This window comes from Festucalex cinctus, chromosome 17 (genome assembly GCF_051991245.1).
Source record: "Festucalex cinctus isolate MCC-2025b chromosome 17, RoL_Fcin_1.0, whole genome shotgun sequence".
Lineage (NCBI taxonomy): Eukaryota > Metazoa > Chordata > Actinopteri > Syngnathiformes > Syngnathidae > Festucalex > Festucalex cinctus.
Genome location: NC_135427.1, coordinates 19,599,611 through 19,617,472, shown reverse-complemented (window position 1 = coordinate 19,617,472; position 17,862 = coordinate 19,599,611). Strand labels below are relative to the sequence as shown.

The 17,862-nt window shown below is 42.3% G+C and overlaps 1 protein-coding gene and 1 long non-coding RNA gene across 20 annotated transcripts in view; both read left to right on the top strand.

Annotated features, from left to right (window-relative positions):
• The window catches only part of cacna1g (calcium channel, voltage-dependent, T type, alpha 1G subunit), a 255,234-nt gene that overhangs the window by 108,358 nt on the left and 129,014 nt on the right, over positions 1-17,862 (top strand). For all 19 annotated transcript variants that reach the window (XM_077503948.1, XM_077503953.1, XM_077503942.1 and 16 more), the window contains exon 5: positions 9,851-9,948. In XM_077503948.1, the coding sequence (XP_077360074.1) occupies positions 9,851-9,948 (98 nt within the window). The remainder of the gene's footprint in view (positions 1-9,850; positions 9,949-17,862) is intronic.
• Positions 2,174-3,789, top strand: LOC144005294 (uncharacterized). The gene is made up of 5 exons (XR_013279533.1): positions 2,174-2,838; positions 2,978-3,024; positions 3,108-3,149; positions 3,225-3,258; positions 3,336-3,789. It is a non-coding gene; the product is annotated as an uncharacterized LOC144005294 (long non-coding RNA).

Sequence of the window (17,862 nt, the reverse complement as noted above, 5' to 3'; positions counted from 1 at the left end):
TCTTTTCAGGATGGCCACTTGTGGGAGAGTTGCAAAAGTGCTCAATTATTCGTTTGTAGAAAATCTGCGGTTTGTACATGCTGTTCTTTGATTATTGAACTGTGGCTGCTTAAAAGACATATTGTACTGAGTAGCCGGGACAGAGACATGTTACACTACTTACATTTCTTCTTCTATGATCATTATAACACTTTTTTGTCTGTCATCACCTTATTTGGCGGGATCAAACATCCATTTTAAGAATATGAATTCCAGCAAAATATACGGGATTAAAGTACAGTACTGCGTAACATCAGGCATCATGACGTTTAGAGGCATTTTACAGAAACATTTTCTCATCAAAATATTTTGTTTAATTCATGTTTGACTTCAGGGATGTTCGGCATTAGAGGTTTCCTTCTTTCGTTGCTCCAGATGTGGAGTGAAAATACCCTATTAGATACTGTGGTAAAGACAAATGAAGTGCAGCGAACTTGAATAAGCTAACCAGCAAAAGCATGGTCAGATGCCGAAGAAGCCAATTTTAAACACGAAAAGAAATCATCAGTTATTACATCATGTCTTTGAAATAAACATTGCGTGATCATAGCGTGCAGCTTCACAAGCCTCAAAAACATCTCGTGTGTTAATCTGTACCAGCCACACGAAAAGATTAGCTTTTGTTCAATAACTTTATCACACACATACTGCAAGTTTTGCAGGAGCGTGCAAGTGTTGCATTTGTATATTTGTCCCTGTGGTAACTCGTTCCTACAACACTAGACAAAAGACATCAGTCCTTTTTACAGTCAAAATAGAAGTATGAATTAACAGCTAAGTGTATAATAGACAAGATAAAAAGAAACAGACATCTTGAGGACAAGCGAGGTTGAGCGTGAACTGTTTCTGATCTGCACTTTGTCTAATTGTGACTATGTGTGGGGTCATTTCCAGCAAGTGTGCTCCAGCTTTTGTTTTGTAGGGAATGTATCGTGCACCACATGTTGGCGCGTGTTCCCTCTTTGCAGCCTACACACAGATGCACTCTTCTCGAAAAGTATCGGAACAGGGGTCATCTTTATTCTTATTGTCGAGTGAAAAGACTTCAGATTTATTTTATTTTTGTTTTAAATGGTGTGTTATATTTCAAATCGTTTGCTTGCAATAATGGCATCAAATGTTTTGATTGATTCTTTTTGGGGTTTAAGTCTGGTTTAAAATCTTTCATCTACAGCCCCCAATGTATTCATTTGTTGTGGCAGTGTGTTTTGGGTCATTATCTGGTTGCATGATGACGGATCTCCCAATCAGTTTGGTTGAATTGGCACTCACAATATTTCATAGACTTCTGAGCTCATTTTACTGTTGCCATCAATGAAGATTAATGAGACCGCCCCAGGAGAATTTATGCAAGCCCAAACCGTGACATTACCTCCACAGAATTTCACAGATGAGCTTATATGTTTGGAATCATGAGTACTTCCTGTCTTTCTCCAAATTTCATATATCCACCACTTTGTTAAATGTTTGTCTCATCAGACCGCAAAATTAAACTTAGATATTTGCATCTTCTAATGGAGCCTTTATCCCATCCATCCATTTTCTTAGCCGCTTCTCCTCACAAGGGTCGCTGGAGTCTATCCCAGCTGGCTTCAGGCAGTAGGCGGGGTACACCCTGGACTGGTTGCCAGCCAATCGCAGGGCACACAGAGACGAACAACCATCCACACCCACAAGCACACCTAGGGACAATTCGGAACACCCAATTAACCTGCCATGCATGCCTTAGGAATGTGGGAGGAAACCGGAGTACCCAGAGAAGACCCATGCAGGCACGGGGAGAATATGCAAACTCCTCCCAGGAAGGCCGAAGCCTGGACTCGAACCCGAGTCCTCGGTACTGGGAGGCAGACGTGCTAACCACTCATCCACCGTGCCACCTGGAGCCTTTATACTTTTTATACTCCTTCTGGATATTTTTGTTCAGGTCACTAAAAGTTTCTAGAGCCTTCTTATATTGCTCTCAAAATGTTTGTCGTCGACTGTTGTTGTTTTCCTTGGGTCAACCCATTTAATATATTGTATTTAACTCTTTAACTCCAAGCCATTTTCACTCAATAAATCGCCTTCACTCCCGACTGTTTTACTGAATTTTGACTGATTTTGCATGGTCCACAGAATATTCTGTTCTATTGCTATAAAAACATGGAACCTGCCAAAAGAAAGATTAGAATCTCCTTAACTCTTTGACCGCCATAAACGTTTAAAGACGTTCAGTATAATCCTAGGATTGGCCGCCATAGACGTTAATTGACGTCTACTATGTTTTTTTATGGAAACGGGTGGAGGAAAACCTTGGGCAGCTGTGCTCCAAGTATCAAGCCGATCGGGTTACTATAATGAGTATTCCTGGCCACTAGATGGCTGTGATGAGTCTTTTGGACAAGATCGGGTAGGAGACAACAGTAGAAGAAGAGAGGCTGAGCTAGAGTGTTGAGGGGGAGAGAATGGCTAACTTGGCTAAGGGAGTCAAAAAGGCTACAGATGGCAATCAGCTCACGCTTGATCCTTATTTTCAAAGCTCAAAAGCATCGACCAGTGCTCAAGAGCACAGTGATGACGGAGTTAAGTAATAGTTGAAGCGGTGACGCGGCCGTTTCGACCACGTCCTAAGGCCCCACCGGCTAGCGATGCTAATAACGTCCTAAGGCCCCACCGGCTAGCGATGCTAACACCGGAGAAAAGTGGTGCACAACCGAGCACGTCTGCACAGATGACGTTTCATCGGACGATGACGACTACTATGGGTCCGATGCAAGACAGTCTTGGACAGTCTTTCATCCTCCAAAGAACGTGAAGGTAAGCGCTAACATGCTAAGAGATTGCTAGTAAGATTACTTTACTAACTTTTCGGGCGATCTGCTAGCAGTGTGTGTAAATGTGCTGATATACTCTAGAACATCTATTACCTATACAAACGTGAATGTATATTTTATAGATCGTACTCACAGCAACGTCCGACCGCTGGGTCTACGACAAAGAAAGGTAAAAAAAAAATGTTTTCAATACACCGCAACAATAAAAGTTAAGTCTTTCGATAGTATTGTAATTGTATATGTTTCTTTCAGCTTCTACTCAAAGTGACCCTTCTCACAGTGAGCAGAACAAAGGTAAAAAGAAAAAAAAAAAGATTCTCCACAGCACTAATAAAATATTTGATGGTAAACATCTTCTATAATTTACAGAATGTGCATCAACCAATACATCCAAGAAAAAAAGGTAAACATGCACACACACACACACATTGCATCACACTGCTCTAAAATAATATATGATATTGAAATGTATATTTGCAGATCCCAAAGATTCTGGCTGGCATGAAGTTGATGTAGTTGGCTGGCAGCCAACCATCTTCCCCTTTGCTGCAAAACCAGGACCAAGGGATGCTGCAGCAGAGCTGAATTCCCACCTGCCAGCTGACATCCTGGAGCTCTTCATCACGGATGAACTTCTCCAGCACATCGTTCATCATACCAACCTCTACGCAAATCAGTCCATGCAGAAGCAGACTGACAAAAACTGTGATGCAAATCCTGCTGCATCCCCCTAGCACGCACGGGATTACTCCACAATATATCACACAAAAAGAAAAAATTGTGTCGTTGAAACATCCACACAATTGTAAATAGTAACACGTACACACACACCACACATGCGCAGTTGCGCACGTGTAAATAGTTTGCAAAGAGTTTTCCAAATTGTTTGTTCGGATTGCTACTGTTGAATGTAAATAAACTGTTATTTTGCAATCAAAAAACACTTTTTTTTATTGTTGGGGTAGTGTTTTATAGAAGTTTAGGTGTTTGTAGAATCCCTCATGCAAAAAAAAAAAGTGCCAAATTCACTAGAGTGCATGAAACAACATCGTTTCACAAAAAGCTTGATTTCTCCGTATTTTGGAAGAAAATAGAGGATTTGGGTGAAACGAAGCTGTTTTCTATTGTTGATTACTGAAGATCTGAATAAGGTAGAAACAAACTTTTTTTTTTTAGATGAAAGATGAGACTTCAATCTTTCATTTGGTAGTATCCGCGTTTCCATAGTCCTAACACAACATTTTCTGTGGAGCTTGAAAGATCGGTAAAATTCTGTAAATCAGCTGGCAGTATGGGGTTACCTTTTCCGAAAATGGCTGGCAGTCAAAGAGTTAAAAAGTATCTTTGTATCTGTTTCCGTTTTTGCAGTAATTAGCATTACAATACAGCTAAGTTTCATCATTATTCACAAACCTGTTGAAAACACTGGGGGAAACAGCTTGTTGCAACATGGCCCCTAGTTGATCTCTTATACTCTGCTGCCACCTGTTGGCCGTTTTTTGTAATAACTACCATTGCTTTACGTGACCTCTTCATGTCAGAAGCTGTATGCACTAGCATAAAAAAAACATAAAAAAACAAACAAACAAACATATAAACACGTGTTTGGTAGTGCAGGACAAAGTATTAAAAACATATTTATACGGTATTGGGTTTGAATGAGTTAATATACTTAACATGCCAGTATGTTTTTTATTCCTCAGGACATTCCAAATACTTGCACTTGCGACGATCAGCGTTTGTGCAAAGGCTCAAACTGATTTTTCATTCCCATTCCATCTAGTTTTATCATAACAATTGCTTGTTTTTCATCTTTAAAGATCTCTCTAGTTTATATGTTGGTTAACTCTACCTCGTATAAATGTAATCCCAAATCGGACTATCTACCTGCCAGTGCGAGATTTATTTGCATCTCATTGTGCTGTTTGTCCTTGCAAGGATCTCTCCACATTGAGATATGTGCATCAGTATCTAATTAGTGTGAATGACAAGAAGCAAAACCTTGCCTTTTATCCTCAACGTCAACCGTGTGTGGAATGGCTGCTTTGGATGAAGTTGGGAATTCTCTGCACGCAAACTCCCTTCTGTCAGGCCTGCCAGCACCCGTCATTGCACTCCCCAATATCAGCATGATCAACATGATTGGTGCACAACTTTCTGTCAATTCCATCATATGTTAGCACACAACTGGGGAGCGAGTGGGGATAGTTGAGCACACCAAACATCATCTGGCTCCCATTACAAGGGTAGCCAGTGTCCTTACTGATTATTTCCTTTGAAAATAAGTCATTCATCATCTAATTTTAAAGTTTGTTTAGTAAAGTATTGTTTATGTGTGACTAATTATAGAGTCATAAAATATATTGCTCTCAATTTGTTGTTGCATTAAGCTTCAGTTTTTTTAGTTGGGGTTTAAAGTATAGAGGACAAATGTCCTCAGCTGATACTATACTGCACATTTTTGCTTGTTTTCCTGTGATTGCAGCATCAAGTCACAAGTATAAACTTTTTCAGGCCATCCACTCAATCAAATTTGACGTTATAAAGATGTAATACCAACAAATATGACAAAACGGTCCCAGACCTTAATCCAAGGTGTTGGTACTTGTGACAATAGAGGTGGCTGTTTTACCATCAGGGACTAGAATGTATCAAAAATTCTAGTTGTATCGGTACTTGGTATTGATCAGAAAAAAAGTTTTACTTATGTGTTTCAATCCAAGCCAATCCACTTCATTTCCATTTTTACTTATCCATCCATCTATTTTCTTGACCGCTTATTCCTCACAAGGGTCGCGGGGGGTGCTGGAGCCTGCCTCAGCTGGCTTTGGGCAGTAGGCGGGGGACACCCTGGACTGGTTGCCAGCCAATCGCAGTATTTTTACTTATATTTTTATTTTATAAACACGCTTTCCAAAGTGCTACACGTTGAGATCCTCACATTATCATTAGTGTTGGCCCCGATACCGATACCATATCGATACTTTTTTTTTTTCCTCAACATGAAAAAGCTGCCCTGCCATTGGTTCAGAGCATTCAACGGCCAATAGGATATCTTAGATCTTCATGCAGTGAGCATGTCACATAGCAGTGAATGTCGTGAACGAGCAAGACACAAGATGCTGCATCCCCAAATCCTATATTAGCCATGGAATTAATGGTGTCAGCATGTTACTTGTGAGTAGTCACCGATACCGATACCACTGTTTTAATGTAGTATCGGCGGCGCCTCTGCTGATACCAGTATCGGTATCAGAACAACACTAATTATCATACACATAAAAATCTAGTAAAAACAACTCTTAAAAATAAAAAAAACAGTCAATAAATCAATAAAAATTGTAAAATACAACAACTAAAATAATGAAAAAAAAAAGTGAAAAATAATATGAAAAATAAAAATAAAACTTAAAAATACCCCGAGGACCACACAATTCATGTGTTTGTTGTCGCTATCAGGGAACTGGGAACTTTTTCGGGGCCGGGCCGATCCGTTGTAACCGCTGTTTAGAACCCTTTCGACAGCGGTTCTGCAGTGCCGGTCGTCGGGGGACTAGCGGGGTCGCGACGTCACCTGTCGTCTGATTGGCCGACAGCAACGCCGTGGCACACGCCCATTTCCTTGTTTTAAGCGAGAGAGGCAGAAGCGCCTGCCGGTCTTCGTTGAAGTCATAAAAATACAGTATATATAATAAATGTAATCATGTTTTACAACAACACTTAACTATATTTATAATTTAAAAGGTACTTGTGGATGGATTTGTAATGTTTGTGGTTTTAAAAAACATCGCGAGGCTGGTCGTGTGTTCCTATTCACTTGAAAGAGAGCTCCAGCGGCTCCATTCACAAATAGCTTCGCGAGCCGGTCGTGAACCGAAATATTTCATCCATGGTGGTCTATATTAAATTGTAAATATGGTTCAATGTTGGCAGGACTTGCCACTCGGGAAATGTTATCTCAGATCCACACGCAATGCGGGAGTGCAAGAATTGGCGTGGACGGTTCAAATGTTGCCGCCCTCTTCTCGCCGTGCGGCAGTTGTAATGGAAAACCAGCGGTTGCGGTCTGGTGTGGTACCCAGCAGTGCGGGAACGATGGAAAAGCGGCTTTATTTTAAGGTATCGGTACTCATATCGGCCACCCTTTAGAAATTAGAAATAAGGAGAATAGAAAATAGCCATTAATTTCATGCAATCCTAAGGAAAAATATTGTATTGGGATTTATAGGTTTTTCTTTAAAATTATCTGTCTTTTTTTTATGGGGGGGGAGGGATTTTATGTACTAGTAGTATCTGGTATCGGTGACCACTCTGCGTTGAGTACTGTTATCGGTCTGATATCGAACATCCCTACTTAAAATATTGTACAGGAAAGTGCAAAAAGCACAGTAGAATCTGAATGAGTTTTTCTTCAGGTTATAAAGATTATCTGACATTTGGAAAATGTGTTTCGATTTTTATTTTATTTATTTATTTTTTACAATATATATATATATATATATATATATATATATATATATATATTTTATTACCGCTTGATCTGCTTGAAACCAAAATAAGGCTAATGAGTCCAGTTACAGAGCATAGATAACTGGTGTGGATGCTTACCTTCACAGACATTGGTCAATGATGTGTGTATGACGCGTCATGAAGGCTCCTGCGCGAGGACACATACACTCATTCATTCTTTCAATACAGGAGTCTCTAGTGCGCACGCACACGTGCATGTGTTGTACATTTGTCGACAGGCAGACTTGGAGTGTGTGCGAGGAGGGAATTCCTTGGCCCGCGCACCCCTCCGAGTCTCACATGTGCTCCACACATGCTCCAAAGTGCGAGGAGAGACAATGACAAAGTCTGATCAAGACACAAGAAAAACATTCCTCAATGCTTTTCAGCTCAACCTCCCATCACCTCCTTTGAGCCTCCGAGGAGCTGCTACAAAGACGGTTCGGAGTCGCCACTCTCCCAGCCAGACCCGTCTCAGGTTGCTCATTTATCTGATGCTGACGCCACGTTTCTCCTCTCTCGTATCCACGAGCCCGCGGGGAAGTGCGCACGCATCCCTCTGCTTCTGAAGGTTGATTGTGCAAGCGCGCGTGTGAATACACGCGTGTTTATCAGGCCCGCAAACATTGCGTGAGTGCTGCGCTCCACATACAAGCGCAAACACATGCACTGCGGTCGCACTCCATTGAGCTCTGGAATCAAAGCGTATTGTTTGCCAGAACACATGCATTGCGTTTGTCTCTGAACGCAAGAATGTAGATATGATTTGGATCATTAGGTCATCAATTACTATTAGCCCAGTAATAGTGGGAAAGAATTTTGTACATGCAACATACACAGTATAGACAGTACTTGGCTAAATAGCATCTTCTTTACGTGTAGTCCAAGGCGGGTATGTTTTATCAACTTACCTTTTAGACGCAAGCTCGAGTTAGACCTTCACCAAAATCCAAAGGGATATCTTGAAAATAAGTTTCACATAGGAAAGACTATATGTTGAACACTCAACATTTTATGTCCTGCCAATTGGAGTCACACAAAAACAACAAAAACAAAACAAAAAAAACAGGAGGGTAGCAGGATGATCATGAAAATCATATTTCTATGCAATGTTATTGCCAAGTTTGCCTGTCAAATTGTATACAATCAGTTAGTAAATTGGCCGTACTTATTATTAAGAGTGTCAGGCAATTAAAATGTTTAATCATAGTTAATCGCGAGATCAATAGTTAACTCACGATTAATCGCAAGTTTAAATATGTTCTAAATGTACAATAAAATGCATAATAAAATCTAAAAAGTTTTATACTCTTAACATAAAAGTGGAAAAATATGAAACTAATAGAAATATGGCTGCATTTTTTAGTCATTGATACAGTAATTTCATAATAAACCATACAATTGAGTTAAAATTAAAAAGATGTACTGTACTGTAAAAAAAACGAATGTGATATTGATTTGTGTAAAGGTCTTTTTTTCTGCCACTAGATGGCATAATTGCATTTGTAAGACATTGGTGACAGCTCAGTGCATTTTTCTAATAGCTATCCAATCTTTATCATGAAGTAACTTTCAAAATTGTAAAATACAACTTTACTCCAGTCTCCACAACTACAGTATATGCATTATTATTAAATTTATTACTGTTAAAATTTTGACGTGGACTTGTGCCTGCCAGATTGTGACTGGAATTCCCCCAGTACAGTCTTTCCAAGTAAGGGGCTGTCATTAATCCCCCAGTTAAAAAAAAAAAAAAAAAATAGTGGTGTTAGAGGAACTTTAACTCATTCAACCCCAAAAACGTATAAATACGTTTTTAATACTTTGTCCTTCACTCCCACAAACATATTTATACGCGTTTTATGTTTTGTTTTATGCTGTAGCACACAGAAGGCTTTGATGCAGCTTCTGATCTGAAGAGGTCGCTTAAAGCAAAGGTAGTTATTACAAATAAATGGCCAGCAGGGGGCAGCAGAGTACAAGACATCAGCCAGGGCCATGATGCAACAAGTTCTTTTTCACAGTGTTTTCAACAGGTTTGTGAATAATGATGAAACTTTGATATATTCTAATGCTAATTGCTGCAAAACGGGAACAGATCATAGAAAGATACTTTTATTTTCTTGATGAAAGAAGCGACTCTAATCATTCTTTTGGCAGGTTCCATGTTTTTATAGAAATAGAACACAATATCCTGTGAGACTTGCAAAATCAGTCAAAATTCCAGTAAAACAGCCGGGAGCGAAGGGGCTTGCTTCAGTGAAAATGGCTGGCAGTGAATGTGTTAAATGAACTCAAAATTAACGCACTAATTTTGACACCCGTACTTACTATATAAATTTATCATTTTTGTTGACTCACAGATTTCTAAAGTAATTGACTAACCTTGACTAGGTCACCTGGCCAGTGAGCTTAAATTCCAATGGAATTGTCTTCATATATCGTATTTCAACTCTCTCTTTTCTCATTTTCTCTTCTTGTTGCAGAATGTTGGAGTATTCCCTCAACCTGCAGAACGTCAGTTTTTCAGCAGTGAGGACAGTCCGAGTGTTGAGGCCACTAAGAGCTATCAACAGAGTGCCAAGTAAGTGGTGGTCAAGAAGAACAAATCGATAAATTGACATTGACGCATAAATGTTCAAACTGCAGTGAGTGGAAGTGGAAACAAAATAGTGACCACAATATCCAAAGAAACATTTGACACATCACCTCTGTAGTACCAATGGTGGTTTCAGTGTCTCACACTGGAATGGTCTCCAGTCAATAACAGGGTGCATAGACAAACAAACATTTGCATTCAAACCCATGGACAATTCCGACCGGCTCAAAAATAGACCTAGTCGTTCAGGAAACTCCCGAAATTCCTGTGTGCATTTTATCTCTTGAAAACCTGACTGTGGATGGTGGATGCGCATGAGCATGTGTAGGTGCTAAGTCAAAGGACCTTTTATTTTTGTATTTTTGGGGGGGCAGTCCAGCCCTGAGTTAGTAAAAGAAATAGAAGTGGTAGAGGAATTGTAGTAGTAGTATCACTAGGGGTGTGCTCAAAAAATTGATATGGCAATGTATCATTGCGGGCCTCATTACATTACGCGTATTGATACGCAGGCGTCAGAATCGATATTGCTTGTTAACTTTAAATATGCAGTTAACGTTTGCCTTTGCAGCTTGCATTGTACCTAAAAAATAAAAACCAGCAGCTTCTTTGAAGTTAATTGCCTCCAATTAATGCAAAAATTAGCTCACCAGTGATTGGACACTGTGTCTTGCTAAGAAAAATGAAAGCAGAGGAAGAATATTATTTATTTACTTATAAACTTAACATGTGGCACGTGTCTTAATGTACCAATTTTCGTATATTTTGTTTAAAAACGAAATAGAATATGTTACATGAAAAAAATGTGTTTTTATTTCCTCAAATATTTCATATAAGCACATTTTAGAGCTGTAATTTTAATACTTTTTTTTTTTTTGCTCATATCGGCTCATGCCTATTAATAAAGTTTCCCGGTGTGTCTGTGAAAGCTGCTCTTTGCGCTGCAGTGCGTACACATTTAGGCCAGGTATGCCGCTTGGTTGTAAACCAGAAGAGCTGCTGGCAAAAATATTTTGAAAATTAATGTAATATATCGGGATACGTATCGCCTTGAAGATCAAGTATTGGGATACATATGTATCGAGATACGTATCGTATTGTGACCCCTGTATCGTGATACGTATCATATCGTGAGGTAGGCGGCAATACCCAGCCCTAATTATCACACTTGAAAGAAAGCCACAAATCAATGACAAGGCAAAAAAAAAAAAAATGTGTGAAAACAAAGGAGCCAAGGTAAAATATCTTTTCCATCTGCTATACATGTAAATGTTAAAAAAATCAGCCTTCAGGTTCACAAATGGGAAACCACATTCAAAAATGCACACAAATCCATTTTTCATACCAGTGTTTGTGTGGAGATGGAGTTTTGCTCGCTTATGTTTGCAAGGTTTTGACAGATTGATGTGCAATTTTCCAACTCACTACCTTTTATTAAGAGACAGAATTCACAGCTGCAGTCACAGACGCAAACTATTGCACTTGTTCCAAGTGGTAAAAATGCATAACCCCTCCACTATCTTCTTCCTCACGCTTATGCAAACATTATTAGCATCGGGAAAAAAAAGCTCCCAAACATTCACAACCCTCTGCCCTTTCCGTCAGCATTTCTCATTTAGAGTGAAATGAGGACAGATTAACTTTCCAGTACATTAATGTTTAAATAAATCATACAATTTTGGACCTAACCAGAGATCCGCCTTTTCCTTCTCGGTTTTTTACTTTTCATGTTTTTATTTCAATACATTTCATTAATTAGATTAAGGTTATTGCTTTGTGTGTTTGTTTGTTTGTTTTTTCCAGTAGACATTCCAAAACTGTCATTGTCACCCCTTCTCCTCTGAAGCACACAATGCAAACTTTCTCAATAGGTAAACAACCATTTCTCGTCCAATTTTCAGGGCCAATTATGTAATAATGCATGGATTATGCAATCTTTACCAGTGGGGTTAAATGCTATCTTGGATGGTCACTATGGGTACGCTAACTGAGGCTTCTTATTTCCTCCTTTTGTCCTCTTAGCAGTCTAATTGAGGCTTCTGGAAAAGCTTTCATCATATACTGTAAATCGTGGTGGAGATGTTTCTTGAGCTACTATACTGAGGCACACTTACCCAATTTTAATACCCACCCAGGCACTTTACTGTTGATGCTGAATGAATTCATTTACGTGCATATAAGAGATTTATTGCACCATTACTGGCATCTTTTTTACTAAGCACTTGTCTGCCTTATGAAAAGCACTAAAAAAGGAGAATGGAAGACTCTGCTCATTTTAGAGTTTAATGGCAGCTGTAGAGTTTGACCAGATTCTCACGTGTTTTGTATTGTAGGAGCATGTCACATTTTTTAATAGAGTGGTCAAATTGAAAGGAAGCACACTCATGTAGCGTTAGCATTCTTGCTAGCACTTGTTGAGGAAATATGTTTTAAGTTGTATGAAGAGCAGTTAACATATTGTTTTCACTTTTTCCGTTAAGCGTGTTGTGAAATTTTAGTTTGTTAACCTAAAGGGCTCCCAATTCTGTTGTGTCGCCCATCCTCGTTCATGTATGAACCATCAGTGATTTACTTTTAGAATTTTAGGTACTGCTGCCTTTCTATCAGTTTAAAACATTCCTCCCAGTTTTCATCTGCTACCATCAATGTGTTTACAACCACTGGATAGTTATTACTTTTGCAAGCCCTTAAAAATCTTCTAGCAATAGTCTGTGAGGTGTCTATGTTGATAAAGAGGTATTGTAAATGCTATTAAAATGAATGACACATAATAATCACTGTTCGACACATAAAATAAATGCACACTGCGGTAGCTGCATCTTAATAACAAGTGCGGTAACATGCTAACTTATTTATTGATTTTGGACAGTAAATTTTCACAAGGAAAGTTCTATTTATAACAAATTTAAGAAGTCATTCTGGTTTTGTTATTACTTTAGCTAATGCTAAATCTATCTTGGTAGAATATTGTAAAATTGTAAATATGGCGCCAGAAAAGCTCATCTATATTGGGTCTGACCACCAACCACAGCATTTGGCTAGTAGGACTACATTTCCCATGATTCTCTGACATGAAAGCTTGGAAGCACTTATAGTTCCAGTACGATGAAAAAATGCCCGCTAGCAATTAGTTAAATTCTTTTGTATTTTGTTATTTTTTATTTTTGGCATGAATCACTATGACAACTGTGTGATTGACATGCACATGGTCCAAACAATTGGTTTGCTGTTGGGACTACATTTTCAAATCAACCACCAATTAACTGAAAACTGTCATGACTAGGGTCATGCAAGGGTTATGTTTACTGTCATGACGAGGGTCATACAAGGGTATGACTAGAGCCATGCAAGGGTTATGCTTACTGTCATGACTAGGGTTATGTAAGGGTTATGTTTACTGTCATGACTAGGGTCAAGCAAGGGTTATGCTTGGGCCATGCAAGGGTTATGTTTGGGTCATGACCGTGAGGTCAAATGTCTGTTTTGAACTGATGTAACCAGAATCTAGTTTCAACTGGTAAGACGCTACGTGATGTCCAAAGTTATGTGATGTCAAGAATCTTTAATCTCTTTGTCTGGTCAACAGTCAATCAGATAATTCCATGTCAGTCCTGTTTCGCACATGTATAGCCACAGCCAATCAGATTGATTCGCTGTCTATATAAGCCTGACTGAGAAGTGTGTTTTTGTCAGATTAATACCTCTGCACCTCCACAGCCCAAGTTAGCTTAGCGTCTCGTGATTCTCGATACATTCTCGTTGCTTCTCGTCGAGTCAAGTTTGTTCTACACCTCTCGATGTTATGCGAATAAAGAGTTAAAATCTTATTTGTGTCTGCGTTTTTGGGATCCAACTCCAGAACATAACTAAAACGAGTATGAATCTGATCAGCACTAGCCCTGTTCTACTTCCATCAAATTGTGCAGCAACATTGAAGAGCACTTGTGAGTGCCACAAGGAAATTAACAATGATGTATTAATTAATTAAGGAGGAAACATTACTTTGGGGAAAAGGTTAATGGTGACCTTAGCAGTACTCATTTCTGGTGGCCATTGAGAAGAGATAATTATGACTGGTCACAAATGCAGTGTGTCATGATCCTGCACCCAGAATAGACTTGTCTCATTGTTTAGTCACAATGTTTGCCCTTTGCCCAAAGCCGTTTTAATCACAAAGCTGGAATCACCCTCTCATAACATTTCACTCCATGCCCCAGTAATCTTGGGACTCATCTGTTTGGACTGTACATGTGTGCAATAATTGCTTGGTTCGTGCACATGGACTTCCATCCAGATAATCCCCCGAAGACAGCAACATCTGCCTTCTCAGCTTCCAGTGTGTTCTTTCCTTCGGCCTATTGCCACACTGATCACTTCTCCTTCAGTGCTGTAATTAAAGAGCTTGCAAGAGCCACCTATTGTACACTGCTCAGAGGGTTTTTACTGGCCCCACATCATTTTGTGACTTCAGCCGACAAGAGGGTCCGCTTTGAACAGGATGGAGAGTTGGATTTTTTATTTGAAGGCATTTGATTGTTGCCAGTCGATCAAAGCAAATACAGTCACGGTGTAATCCTGCTATTTTGTAAGATGCTGAAAGACTTTATTCACAATTTCCTTTGCCAAGAACACCGTCCACAGCTGGTGTTAACTTGAATGAAGTCTCTTTTTCTGAAAGAAATATGTCTCTATGTTGTCGTGACAAGAATGTTTTGGGGATTTTTAAAGGGGAAGTCAAGTCCCAAATTTTTGTTTTACTAGTCAGGTTTCCATCCAAATGTTATGAAATTTTGAAGTGAATTTTGTGAAAATGCGCAAAACGGACATGCGACTTCTGCCCGTTTCCATCTGTTCTTCTTTTGCAAATATGGCGTTGCAGTGAGTGGTACATAATTCACCCAAGGAACGTTGGGATGATGGGGAGTTCCGGGTGGGAATGTTGGTCTTGACAGAACAGAAGTAGTTTGTCTTGGCTTCCCTCACGCATGTAAGTGAAGTGTGCCATTACATTGAGAGCTGATGTCAATAAAGCAATCAAAATTTGCATTAATGTTTTTTTTTAATTAATTCTAAAAAAATAATCATGTTTCGTCGTCTCTACAAACATATCTTATTCTATCATCCGCCATTTATTGTGACTACAAACATGCGTGTGACGTAGTATCGGTCAAAGCGTGCGACGTATATCGGTCTTGTTGTCGCTTATTCACAAAAGTTGTTTCCATAGTGTAGGAATAATTGTAAATAATAAGTTATCATACATTTGCTGCAATGAAGAACTGCTTCTGTTTGCAATGAAGAATGCTTTTCTTTTTTTTTTTCTTTTTTTTTTTTTAAGAGCTCAGAATTGTTCATTCGGTAGTCTTACCGATTCAACGTCTTATCATCATTGCTCTTTTTTTTTTTTTGTGTGTGTATGTGTGCGTGCGTTTGCGTGTGTGCGTTTGCGTGTGTGCGTTTGCGTGCGTTTGCATGCGTGCGTGCGCGTGCGTGTGCGTGCAAATACGTATAAATTTATACTCATTAATTCACCTAAAACCTTGTAAATATCCCATTACCCTTCGCCTTAACCAGGTACTTCAGAATCTTGCCAGAGTCGTGAGGTTCAAATGGTCAGGAGACCAGAGAAAAGGTCAGAAAAAATAAAGAGAAAATAAAGATAAATCAAAGTGAAATCCAGCACCGACCAAACACTTCCTGCCTTCCCCATGGTTACAAAATCAAAGTCTTATGCCAACACCGGAAGCCTCTAGAGTCCAACAAATTAGCGAGATCTCAAGAGACCAGAGGAAAAACTAAAGAGAGGAAGGAGGGAAGGATCGATGAGGCAGAGTGAGATCCATAGAAGCCAGTACATCCAATCCATCAAAGTGAAATCCAGCACCAACCAAACTCCTCCTGCGTGGTTACAAAACCAGAGTCTTATGCCAACCCTAGAAACCTCAAACTTCCAATAAATTGAGATCTCAAGTGACCAGAGGAAAAACTAAAGAGAGGAAGGAGGGAAGGATAGATAAAGCAAAGTGAGATCCACAGACACCAGCACCCACTGATTCAAGGGGCTGTGGGAGGGAGAGGCAAATTCTGTTTGAGTTTCAGTAGATGCTGGTGCGATGGATCTGGCATGCATAAGGACCACCACCAAAGAAAGAAGCCGTCAACCGCGGTCCAGCAAAGCGAGCACCGCCCCCCCCCCCCCCCCCCCACCCCCACCCGGAATCCAGGCCGCGGCAGCACCAAGGCCACCCCCAAGCCACTCGAGCGGACACCGGTCGGCGAGCCGACCCAGACACGCCCGGAACACCCCCGCCCCAGCCCTGGCCCACACCCCCGAGCCCAAGGCCGCAGAACGAGGCCCGGCGGGCCCCCACAGCGCCCCACCGGTCCCCAGCCCCCATCTCCCCACGACCCCCCCGCACCCCACCCAAACCCGCCACCCGCCACGACCCAGGCCCCGCCACCCCCGGCCCCCAAACCCCCGAACACACCCCGACCCCCAACACCCCCCCCCCATAACCCCCCCCCCCCCCCCCCCCCCAAAAAAAACAAGCCCCCCCCCCCCCCCCCGACGACCGCCAACCGCCCCGCGAACCCCGCCCCCCGCGAGTCCCCCCCCACCCCTCCACCCCCGGAAACCGGCACCGGGCAGCAGCGCAGAGAGGGAAGACGTGCCCACCCCACCTCCAGCCGTGCGAAAGAAGCACAGCGGCGGGAGGGGGGGAAGCAGAGGAGGAAGCACCGGGGGAGAGGAGGAACACCAGAACACCGAGCCCGGTGGGAAGAGGCCCCGGTCGTCAAGCCAGCGTACTAGTGACACCTAACCCTGTTACTGAGTCCACCAGCTCGCCGACTGGCGAGCTCTACCCTTACACCGTGAATGTGGCCCCACCCAGTGTATATACAAGTGTGTGCGTGTGGTGCATTAAAATTGGGAGCAGGTGAGTCGGAGCAGAGGGAAAAAATTTCCCCTACTCCGATACACCCGCATCCCCCCCAAAAATGAATATGTATATGTGTGGTGCATTAAAAAAGGAAATGGAGGGACAAAGTGGTGGGGCAGGGACACAGATGCCAGGCACTGCAGTCCATCCCCCCTGATGGCTCCCCGCCCCAACTCACCCCTCCCCTTGGACATGATGTGCATTAAAATTGGAGGGGAGTTGAAGGGTGAAGACGGTGTTTCCACCCTTCCCCACCCCACCAAGAACTGTGTTGTGTGCCCTATGTGTATATTTACAAAGTGTATAGTGCAAAACTAGTGAAGTGAGTAAGAGGAGCGACCAGCGGGGCCTCACCCATCCCGGCGGGTGTAGGTGGCACGCCCGTCCCCCAGCACCCCCCACCCCCACCCGCCCCCCACCCCACCCATCTGGCACCACAATAGGCGGACCGCCAGCGCAGCAGGGCTACTGGACAGTCCACCGGCCACCGGAGCCCGCCCGGGGCGCCAGGAGTTCTACCGGAGTGGGGCAGGCCTCAAACCCCCTCCCGGCCTGGCCGGGGAGGGAGCCCCAGGCCCAGGGAGAGGGAGGGGGAGGGGGCGGGGGGCAGACAGGGAAGGGGGGAGGGGGAAGCGTGGAGGAGACGACAAGAAGGCGAAAGGGCGGCTGCAGGGCAGGAGGGGGGGAGGAGGAGGAGGGAGGGTGACAAGGGAAAAGGGACCGGGAGGCAGAGGAGGATGGGCGGGGGGAGGCGAGGAGGGAGAGGCGACGGGGGGGAGGAAAGGGGAGGGGAGAGGGAACCACGGGGCACACCAGAGGCCCACCCGCCCCGAACCGCGCCGCCGGGCACGGAGCAGCGGACCGCGCCGGGACGGCACCGCCCCGGGCACCAGGGAAAGCACCCCAACACCGCACACCACAGGGGGCCCAGGGAGTGGCCAAGACACAACCGCTACCGAGC